The sequence below is a fragment of the Dromiciops gliroides genome, chromosome 1, assembly GCF_019393635.1.
Source record: "Dromiciops gliroides isolate mDroGli1 chromosome 1, mDroGli1.pri, whole genome shotgun sequence".
In the NCBI taxonomy this organism is placed as follows: domain Eukaryota; kingdom Metazoa; phylum Chordata; class Mammalia; order Microbiotheria; family Microbiotheriidae; genus Dromiciops; species Dromiciops gliroides.
The window spans coordinates 48,191,231-48,202,782 of record NC_057861.1 but is presented as its reverse complement, the minus strand read 5'-3'; the positions used below and the strand labels follow the sequence as shown (position 1 = coordinate 48,202,782).

The 11,552-nt window shown below is 39.8% G+C and overlaps 1 protein-coding gene across 1 annotated transcript; it reads left to right on the top strand.

Moving 5' to 3' along the window:
• Positions 1-8,813: 8,813 nt before the first annotated feature.
• LOC122734904 (olfactory receptor 24-like) lies at positions 8,814-10,822 on the top strand. The gene is made up of 2 exons (XM_043976069.1): positions 8,814-8,851; positions 9,880-10,822. The coding sequence occupies exon 2, from the start codon at positions 9,881-9,883 to the stop codon at positions 10,820-10,822; it is 942 nt and encodes a 313-aa protein (XP_043832004.1). The 5' UTR covers positions 8,814-8,851; position 9,880.
• Positions 10,823-11,552: the final 730 nt, after the last annotated feature.

Below are 11,552 nucleotides of genomic sequence, written 5' to 3'. Positions count from 1 at the left end.
GCTCGTCCACTACAATGCTGCGTGACCTCTGACAAGTAGTTTCAGAGCTTGTTTCTGTGTCTATGAGTCTGGTTGCATGTCTATGTGTGTATAGATTATGGGTCTCTTTGTGTTTCTCCATGAGCTTGGCTTTGGAGCTCTGATTCCAAGATCCATGTATCTAGTTCCAGTCTCTCTCCTGAGCCTTAGCCCCACATTACCAACTGCTTAGTGGTTCAAGTTCTGCATGTCAAAAACAAATCATTATCTTTCTCCCCAGACACACCCCTTTCCCAACCTCCCTATCTTTGCAGTTGGCACCACCATCCTTCTGGTCTCTCAGATTTGTAATGTTGGAGTCATTATTGACTCTCCTCTCCTAAGCTTCATATATTAAATTACTTGTCAAATCTGGCTATTTCTATCATCTCCACATCTCTCACGTATGCCTCTTTCTATTCACATAACTACCACCTTAGCTCTAGCCTTTATGATCTCTTGCCTCAGTTCTAATGCAATAGCCTCTCACCTCTCCCACACAAAGCTGCCAAAATGATTTTGCTAAAGCACAAGTCTGACTGTATAACTCTACTTTTCAATAAATTTCAGTAACCTCCCTATTGATTCTGGGGTCAAATAATAACTTCTTGTTATTTACAACCCTTTATAACCTGACTCTAGCCCACATTTCTAGTCTTGTACATTTCTCCCCCTCATACAATCTATGGTCCAGCTAAACTGGTTATTTTGCTGTTCCTTACACCCAACACTCCATCTTCTACCTTTGGGCATATTTCCAAGCTCTTCCCCATGTGCAGCATGCACTACATCCTCATCCCTGCTTCTTAGAATTCCTAGTTTTATTCAAAGTTCAACCAGCACTGATTGTCCTTCCCTTCAATTTTTTTTCTTGTATATATGTTGTATATTTCTCTATAGGTAAAAGTTGTCTCCCTACTAGAATGGGACATTCTCTCTGGGTGACCCAGAGGATAGAATGTTGGGCTGGAATCAGGAAGACTCCTCTTCCTGAATTCAAATCCAGCCTCAGACACTTACTAGCTGCGTGACCCTGGGCAAGTCACTTAATCATGTTTGCTTCAGTTTCCTCATCTGTAAAATGAGTTGTAGAAGGAAATGGAAAACCACTCCAGTATGTTTGTCAAGAAAACACCAAATGGTGTCATGAAAAGTTGGACATGACTGAAACAACTCAATAATAACAACAAAGCCCTTCTTGAGGACAGAGACTTAATCTTTTTTTCCCTTTGTATGTCTAGAACCTGGTACAGTGCCCACCAATTTAATAAATGCTTGTTGATTGATTATGTGCCTGGTTGTGTGAGTCTGTGAGTATCTGTGTCTTCTGGCTATCGATTTTTGTATGCCTGTGTGGATGTATATGTTGGGTAACTGTGTCTGGTTTTGGGTCTACTGTGCAGGTTTGCACATGTGCCATTTGCAAAAAGTAGCAAGCTAGGAGAAAAGCGATCCCTTTGGATTATAGACTGAGGATACAAAGAGAAATCAAAGGAATAACAGCAGGGTAAATTAAATAAAATTAAAATTTAATAGGCATAAATGTAAAGTATTATGTGGGTTGAAAAATTAAATTCACATATTCAAATTGGGGAAGGCATTACTAGCTAGCAAAAAATTGGGGTTTTTTAGTGTACTATAAACAAAATACCAACCCCAGTGTGATTCAGAAGCACAGAAAGTGGATGCAATTTTAAGATGCATTAAGAGGGGCATATTATCTAGGAATGAGGAGGCAATAGTCCTGCTTTGTCAGATCACATTTAGAGAAATATCATAGGCACCAGATTTTTTAAGGAAAGTCATTGATAAGCTGAAGAATGTCCAGAGGAAGGCAACTAGAATAGGGAAGATCCTTGAATTCATTCCATATGAAGAATCATTGAAGAATCCATAGAAAGGAAGACTGAAGGGGGATATGGAAGCTGCCTGAAAGTATTTGAATGGCAGTCATGTGGAAGATGGGTTAGAAGTTTTCTGTTTGGCTCAAGAGAGCAGAACTAGGGGCAATGGGATGGGGAGTTATAAAGAGGCAGATTTAGGTTTGATGTCAGGAAAACCTTCCTAACAATTAGAGCTATCCCAAGTGGACTGGGATGTTATGGAAAGTTATGGGTTACATATTTGTAGACATTTTCAAGGAAAGACTAGATAACCCCTATTGTCATATGTAGACTTTGGCAGTGGGTCTGTGTGAATTGGCAGTTGGATGTGTTGAGGGAATGTTAGGGTTATGTTTAAATGCCATGGACACCAAATTTGGCTCCCTGGTGCTGGATCAGTGAGTATTGGTCATCTGCTGCTCTTGCAGGTGAGGTAGGGGAGATGAGAGATACCCAGGAGAATTCCTTTTGCCTAGCTTCCAGAACCATTAAAGATACCAAATCAACATGGACCAGGGGAAAAACCTAGCTGTCCCTTTGGAATTGACTTTTGGCTATGGTATAGTTATTCCAAAGGAGTAATTATAAGCATTTCTTTCTTTGGTTCCCTTAGGAGGAAGAGAAGTAGAATTTCTTTGGTTTCATCATCCCAACCATCTAGGGAAAATTCTAACTAGTTGGCTCGGTCAATTGCAGGAGCATTTAATTCATTATAACTCAGCAAGGGAAGTAGCACAGGGTAGTGGGGAGAGCCTTTGTTGGGGAGGCAGGAGACTTGGGTTCTCATCCTGGCTTCACTCCTGGCTCCTTATGGGAGCTTGAGAAAAACATTCTGACATATATTTTGTCATATGTACCAAAACTCTTTCAGCTCTGACATTGTTCATCTTAAGATCCCTTTCTTCTCTGATATTCTATGTCCTACAGTCCCTCCCAGCTCTGATAATTTATTTTCTAAATTTCTTTTCATCTCTGACATACTAAGGGCCTATTAGATCTGACATATTGTGTTCTATGTTATAAGTATTTTACTGAGGACCTCCTGAGCATTGATCCCTATGTTCAAAGCTGTGGGAATGAGATTAGGGAAGACACAGTTCTTGCATATAAAGAGCATATGATAGTGACCAGATGCATGTACACAAAAATATGGGAACCAATACAAGTATCAGGTGCCAAATAAGTAGCACAGACACTAGTGTGTCAGAGTCCATGTAAAATTCACTCATTTGACATGACTGATCTAGGTGCACTGTTTTCCCAAAGGATACTTGAAAAAGTGGCAGAACATTCCAAGATCTGCCCTTTTGTCCAATTGCTGTCCCCTTCTTCTGATTTGTATAGAAGCGAGTGCCAGCAGAAATCTACAAGACAATTCTTTTGCCTTTGAAGTCTTCAGCACTAAGTGAAGGGATTTGATGTTTTCATCTCTGCTACCTCATCAGGGGACAAAGGCAAGAACCCTGAACTCATTGTCACAAGACCTGTACTTAAATCATGCTTCTGCTGATTTTCACTGGGGTGACTTTGGGCAAGTGACTTTAACCCAGTGGGTCTCAGTGTCCTCATCTGTAAAATGCAAAATGAGGGGGTTAGACTAGATAAACTCTTATATCTCTTCCAGTTTTAGATCCATGCTATTTTGTTGGTGAAGGTTGGGATTTTGTAAGAGGAAGGAGGATATGGGGAATGAGTATCTAAGTAAGAAAATGGTGTTAATAATAATGTTGGTAGTGTAAATATTATTTCCCATTGTAAAGATGTAGAAAAACACTCAAAGAAGTGATTTACTTGATCAGAATCACAAAGCTGGTAAGCATTGGAGATAGAATCTGAGCCACAATTTACATTAGAGTGTTGGGATTTGGGGCTATGGATGGGAAGGATCTTACCAGAGTTGGGAAAAATGTATTTGTCAACATTTCGATCAAGAGAGCTTTAAACCAATAAATAAGAAAATAGACAAAGAGGCACAGATAAAACATGAGTGAATGTGCAGGATAAAAGGTGAGATACTGAAAGAAGACTCACAGTGGAGGTGATAGAATGATAGAAAGTGCTGGAAGGTAACTCAGAGGGTAATTGAGTCCAAGTGTTTCATTTTTCAGATTAGGAAAATATAGAATAGTGAAGTGACTTGTCCAGGATCATACAGCTACTGAGTGACAGAGCAGGATTTGAATCCAGGTCTTCTTGATTCCAAGTCTCATGCCACTAGTGTAGTGGCATTATACATTACAGTTATACAGAAATTCACAGAATGACGTCATTAGAAAAAGGGTAAGGATAAAAAGATATGTTGAAAGGCTATAATGATGGACTGAAACTTATTATAACACAGAAAGGGATTTTATAGAGCACCTGGTCCACATGCATTTGTTAGATGAGAATCTAATAAGATGAAATTGTATGTTGTCACATGAAGATATAGAATGTAAGCTCCCTGAAGACAGGGTCTATTTAATTTTTGTTATTATTTTCCCCAAATCTATTGCAATTCTTAGCACATAATATGCACTTAATACAAGCTTATTGAATTAAATTAATTTGAGGACTGATTAAAGAAATTGAGCAAGTTTAACCTGGGGAAGAGGAGATATTAGGGGAGACATGACAGCTATGTTCAAGCATCTGAAGGACTGTTAGGAGGAAGAGGGATTGGGCTTGTTTTGCTTGGCAGAGTTAGAAGTTATGGGCAGTACATGGAGAGAAATAGGTTTCAACTCAAGCTAAGAAGAACTTTCTAACTATTAAAGGTGTCCAAAAGTGGAAATGCGCTCCTTCAGGAGGTAGTGGGATTTGTTGGTTGTTAGAATTTGAATGACTGTCAGAGTTTGAATTTGGGGAGGGGAAATTTGGGATGCTTGAGAAATTGAAGGACAATAAGAAGATGGACTACTAGCTGTTCTTCACAAAAGATACTCCATCTCTTGTCTCTTTGCACTGATTGTCCTCCATTTCTGGAATGATCTCAGTCTTCACCTACATACCTTGCCCTTCTTAGCTTCCTTAAAGGCTCATCTCAAATTCCACCTTCTAAATGAAGCCTTTCCCCATTCCTCCGACCACCTATGTCTTCCTCTCTGAGATTAGCTTTCATCTACTTTCTAATATTTTGCATGAACCTAGTTGATTGTATGTTTTTCCCCTATTAGAATGTGAGCTCTTTGAGGATAGATGTAAGGTCTAAAATTCTAGCTGTGATGTCTAAAATCTAATGAGTTGTGCTTTAGCAAGAGTTTAGACTTTTAAGTATTTATTAAAGTGTATTATAAGTTAGTGAAAAGGGGCGGGGGGAAAGCAATGTTCATCTAGCTAATCTAAGAGTGAGCCTCTGTCCTCACCCGCCAAGCCCCAAGTCTGGAACTGAAAGACCTCGCTTCCCTGTGGCTTCTCCCAGAAGCCCTCTGTGAAACAGGAAACAGGGCTGTCCACACATACAGCTCCAAGATAATTGGCTGGTAACTTTGATAGACAAGACCCTCAAGTGGCAGACACAACTTCCGGATGCCAATCTGACCTTTGAAACCCCAGAAAGGTCACCTTATGCTTTCTCCTCATGGTGGAGCCTCCCTGCAATATCTTTTTCAGCAGGTTGGTAGCACTCTGATTCTCACACAGGAACAGTAATTTTGCTATTCTTTGTATCCTGGATACTTAGCAAAGTGCCTGGCACATAGTTGGCAAAGCAAGGTAAGCAATTGATAAGAGAAGGAAAAGGAAGTTGGGAATAGCTGTCAACATGTTAACAAAGGACTGAAGTAAAGAGAGTGACTATCCTGGAGTCAAAGCTGCCCCACAAGTGGTTGCTACAACTTTTAGGTGATATACAAACAAGAATAAGAAGGACTGAGGATCTAGTTTTCAGAAAGTATAATGAGCAGGCAGAATTTTGTAGTGACCCTCATTGAGAATGCTATGGTAGAATATTTTCCATGATCAAGTTCCTGCTATCTAGTCCCAGTTTGCTCGCTAGTCTTCCTCCTACAAGAGAAGAAAGAAGGCGCTGGAGGAATGCCTCCCTGCTCCTCAGGATATCAAGGAGAATGAAGTGTTCCTGTAAAGAAAGTGAAGACAATCTTCAATGTGAAAAGAAGAAAAAGGATCTGAATGGATAGATTCTTGACTTGGGAATGAGGTTAGAGTCAATCAGTCAGCATGTTACCATTAAATGCTTGCTATGTGTCAGGCACTGTGGTAAATGGGAAGAAGAATGTGACACACAGGAGATAGGGAAGAAGGATTGCTGAACTTGGAGCTAGCAAAGAATTATGAGGCTTGCTCTTCCCAAGGCAAAAGGAGCTGGACACCCTCAAGATGAAGCAGCTGCTTGCTCCCCAAGGCAAGGAATGATGTTGTGGATTCACAGGATCAAGATCATCTAGGAGGAGTGAGAAGAACAAATAGTGGGGGTGTTTGGTGACTCACCACTGAGTGCTCCTGAAGTGGTCATTTTTGAACTCGAGAATAACAGTGGAGAGTTTTACTGTTGTTTTGGATCCCCATAACTAGAACATGACAGAGAACCTACTGTGATGTTGAACCAGATGATTGCTACCCATCTCTGGTGATTCATGTGAGCATAAATGATGTGACCAGAGGAAATCTAGACAGCATGGCTAAGGATTTCAAAGTCTTGAGCAAGGGACTGAGCACCTTGGGAATCATTGCTGTTGCCCGGTGAAGGTGAGGACTTTGGAAGAGAAAGTTAGTTTTGGTAAATGAACATTTGGTTAGGAAAAAAAGATATCTGAGAACCATTTTTGGATTCTTGCACAAGGGAGTGAAATATAGTAAATGATGAGTTCCTGGTAGAGTGTACCTAAAAAGCTGGTAAGAAGATATTTGTCTGGAGTCTTGAAAATGTAAATAAAATTTAAATTGAAAATGAAAGGAGATTCTGGAATATGTGGTACATTGGATTTCTATGAAATCTTATTTGTTTGAATTATCTTATATTATTTACTAGATCACTGTCTACATGGAAAGAAGTGTCATAAAATCTTAGAGTAATGGAATTTCAGAGCCAAAAGGGCTTTTGAGAAGCTTAGAGTTCTTGAACTGTATTCCATGACACTCTCTCTTTGGTCCTGTCTTTTTAATTTTATAATTAGTTGTTTACTTAGTTACCTAAGAGTTCTCCAGTTCCTTCAACATGGTTTTGAGTCTCCTCTCTGGGGGTGTGTACTGGCTTGTTAGAGCTGATTGTTAAATTTTCAGTGTGAAAATTTTCATCTTTGTTTTTTTGTTTTTGTTTTTGTTTTTTAAGTGAGGCAATTGGGGTTAAGTGACTTGCCCAGGGTCACACAGCTAGTAAGTGTTAAGTGTCTAAGGCTGGATTTGAACCCAGGTACTCCTGACTCCAGGGCCAGTGCTCTATCCACTGCGCCACCTAGCCGCCCCAAATTTGCATCTTTGAAATAGGCAGATACTAAAATTCAAGGGCAGCTAAGTGGCACAGTGGATAGAGTGCTGGACCTGGAGTCAGAAAGACCTATCTTCCTGAGTTCAAATCCAGTCTCAGACACTTAGTAGCTGTGTGACCCTGGGCAAGTTACTTAAACTTGTTTGCCTTAGTTTCCTCATCTGTAAAATGAGCTGGAGAAAGAAAGGGTAATTGACTTCAGTATTTTTGCCAACCCTCCCCTCCCCAAATAGGCTCTCTAAGAGTCAGACATGACTGAAAAATGACTAAACAGCAACAAAAAAACAATTCAGAGCTTGATTCATTGCTTTATTGGTCATTGAAATTTGAAAAAGTGATGGAGAGAATGTTAATAATGCAAATTAAACTTAAAACTGTGTCTTGAGTATATTTTTTCCCCATAGAGTCAGTTGTTAAACATTTACTAGCATATTAATGCTAGTAGCCCTTCTGGATTCATTTCAGCTTGTCAATGTCATTCCTGAAATGTAGCCCAATAATGGAACATAATACTCCGAATGGAGTCTGATCTTGAAGACAGAGATCATGTCCTATCTGAGTCATTTCTTCTCCAGTTCCCTCTATTAATTCTCATGTGGTATGGACTTAAGTATATCCCCCATCCAGAATTCCTTCCTGTATCTTTGTTATATTTGCAAATAGCACAAAGTTGAGAATGAAAGATAATCTATTGGATGGCAGAATCAAGATTCTAAAAGCTTCATTGACTAGAATAATGAGCTGAATCCAATAAAATTAAATTTACCAAAAATAAATGCCAAGTTCAGTAATTAAATTAAAATGTTATATATCTTAAGGTTAGAGAGCCTTGGCTTGACAAAAAGCTCTGTGAAAAAAGACCTGGGAGGTCGCTATTAGCAAACAGTGCAGTTCTGAAGGTACGCAAGAAAACCAATTTGCCTTTTAGTTTATTAATAGATACCCAGTGTTTACATCAGATGAGAAAATTGTTTCCTTGCTATGTTTCAGACTATATCTGGAATTTTATGTTTTATTCTTGGACTACATTTCAGAAATGAAATTGACAAGTTTCAGTATATCCAGAAAAAGTCTACCAGTATGGAAGGGGAATAACAATTAGGCTAAAGTAACTGGAGAAGTCTTGGGAGGTAGGAAACACGAGAAGTGTCTACAAATATCTGAAAGACTGTCATGGAATGGGATGTGGGAATAGATAGACCCACTTTTATAGGTTGCAGAAGGCAGAACTAGGATCAGTTTGAGGAACTGATATCTTGGTTCAGTGGGGAAAGGGATATAAACTGGATTTGAGATTTCATTGGTAAAGGGAACTCCCAGATGAAGAAACCCCTTTTATCTAAGTAGCTTGATATCTTCTCTACAATTTATAGTCTTAGAGAGTTGCCTAAAGGAAAGGCTACATCCAGGGTCATCTATATCTATATCTATATCTATATCTATATCTATATCTATATCTATATCTATATCTATATCTATATCTATATCTATATCTATATCTATATCTATATCTATATCTATATCCATATCCATATCCATATCCATATATACATATGTATATATATATAATATGATGGAAACTGGATTTAAATTCATTTCTTCCAGATTCCAAGGACATTTTGCTATCCATCCTCTACTCCATGGCTGCCTCTCATCTTTTAGTTTAACTGAAGAAAAAAAAATCCTTTTAGCACATTTTTCTTTCAAAGAATTAGGTTTTCAATGGGGAAATCTTTCTAGGATTCCTCTCAGGTATAAAATTTTTGGATACTTTGATTTCTTTCTCTTTCCATGCCTAGGTATAATGCTGATTAATAGTAGAATTCTGAAATTATAGAATCTTAGAATCACAGATTCTCAGTCTGAAGGGATTTCAAAGGGGTTTCCAGTCAATACCTGAATCATGAATGCCTCTTATAGCATCCTAGACATAGTGGTCATACGTCCTCTGAATACGTCTAACAAGTAGGAGCTCATAATTTCCTAAGCCAGAACATTCCATATTTGAGCATTTTTCATTATTAAGAGCTCCATTGAGTTAAAATGAAGCTCTCTATAACTTTCTCCCATTGGTCTTTTAAAAAAGTTTTATTTTATTTTATTTTTTTTCTCCCTTTGGTCTTGTAATCACTTAGAGGTGGAAAGATGTGACCTCTCCCAAGAAGAAAGAGGTAACTTCAGAAATCAAGTGAACACAGGACTGAATATAATAAGATGCAATTTTATAAGGATAAATAAAGCTCTACATTTGAGTTCAAAGCATTCACTGCAAAGTACAGCAAGGGGGAAGCATGGCTGGACACAGTTCATGTGAAAAAAGCTTGGATATTTTAGTGGACCACAAGCTTAATATGAAATGACTGTATGAAATATCAGTTAAAATACTAATGGGAACTGAGCTTTCATTCACACAAAGGTCCAGTTATACTCCATTTGTGTGTATCTAGTACAACTTCCTACCCAATGCTACAGTCTTCCTGATGGTGGTTATCCACCTGCTGCTTTAAGGCGTCTTATGGTGGAGTCATAACCCATTCTTTCTTTCCCTAGATACATGGAACTAGGGAATAAAACAAATGCTCAAGAATTCTTCCTTCTGGGACTTTCAGACAAGCCTGAACAGCAGCCTCTCCTCTTTGCAATATTCCTGTGCATGTACCTTATCACTGTGACTGGGAACCTGCTGATCATCCTGGCCATTGGCTCTGATTCCCACCTCCATAATCCTATGTACTTCTTCCTTGCCAACCTCTCCTTTGTTGACCTCTGTCTGGCCACTAATACCGTCCCAAAGATGTTGGCAAACATTCAATCCAGGACTAAGTCCATCTCATATATCTGCTGCCTGACACAAATGTACTTCTTCCACTTTTTTGGAATCATGGACAGTGTCTTGATTGCTGTGATGGCCTATGACCGGTTTGTGGCCATCTGTCATCCACTGCACTACACGACGATCATGAGCCCACGTCTCTGTGGGCTGCTGGTAGGTGGGCCCTGGGTTTTCTCCAGCTTGATTTCCCTGGCACACACCCTCCTTATGTCTCGTTTATACTTCTGTGCCAGCACTGAGCTTCCTCACTTCTTCTGTGACCTCACACCACTGCTCCGGTTGTCCTGTTCTGACACTACAATCAATAAGATCTTGGTGCTCATTGTGGGTGGGATGGTGATTGTCACACCCTTCCTCTGTATTCTTGCCTCCTATGCCCGAATTGTTGTGGCTATTCTAAAGGTCCCTTCTGCAGGGGGCAGGAAGAAAGCCTTCTCCACCTGCGGTTCCCACCTCTCTGTAGTGGCACTCTTCTATGGGACCACCATTGGGGTCTACCTCAGCCCCTCTTCTATCCATACAGCTGTGAAGGATAAAGCCTCTGCTGTGATGTACACAGTAGTCACTCCCATGCTGAACCCCTTCATCTACAGCCTGCGTAGCCGAGATCTAAAGGGGGCTTTGAAAAAGCTTGTCAATAGGAAAATTGCCTCATCGCCCTGACATGCTTATTGCTTTGGAGAAGTAGGATGTAGTAACTTGGGCTGGATGCAGAGACTTCTGGGATGGGAATATGGATATTTTGGGATAATAGTTTTAGAACTCAGATTCCAAACCTTGGGGAATTTCTGCAACCCTAAACTTAGGTATAGGAAAGGTCTCTATAGGCCTGGAACAATTTGCTGCATCCATTTTTCATTAGTCTAACCCAGAATTGAGTCACTTTGTTACATAGCTGGGAGAAGGAAATGAACAGACTGTGCAACTCACATTTTCTAACCATGCCTTGGTCCCTCAGCAAGTAATTCAGAAATACATGTTGTTCCCCATGGATTCTGAGTGTGAAGCTAAGGGAACATAAGAGTTGGTCATAAGATGCTTTCAATGTACCAAGACATAAGTATGGAGACAATAGTCCTCCCTTCCCTGAATTGGTCAGCATCCATTTTCTCATTCTGTTATCTAGGCTGCGTTTTCTCACCTGAAGGGAGGATGATGATGTAGGGTTAGGTTGCATGAGGGGACATGAAACTGAATGAGTAAAGATGATATTGGGTGACAAGAGATTGGGCTAGATAAAGTGGGATGTCAGGTGAAGTTGGGTGAGGTGTGATGAGGAGTAAAGCTTGGTGAGATTGGGTAAGGTGGGTAAGGATGTGTAAGGAAAGGGAAGTTTGGTAGAGGAATGGTGAAGAAGAGAAGATGATAAAGGTGGGATGAATTTGAGGGAAGT

Excerpts from the sequence above, each read along its gene's own strand:
- LOC122734904 (XM_043976069.1), top strand. The coding sequence starts at position 9,881 with ATGGAACTAGGGAATAAAACAAATGCTCAAGAATTCTTCCTTCTGGGA.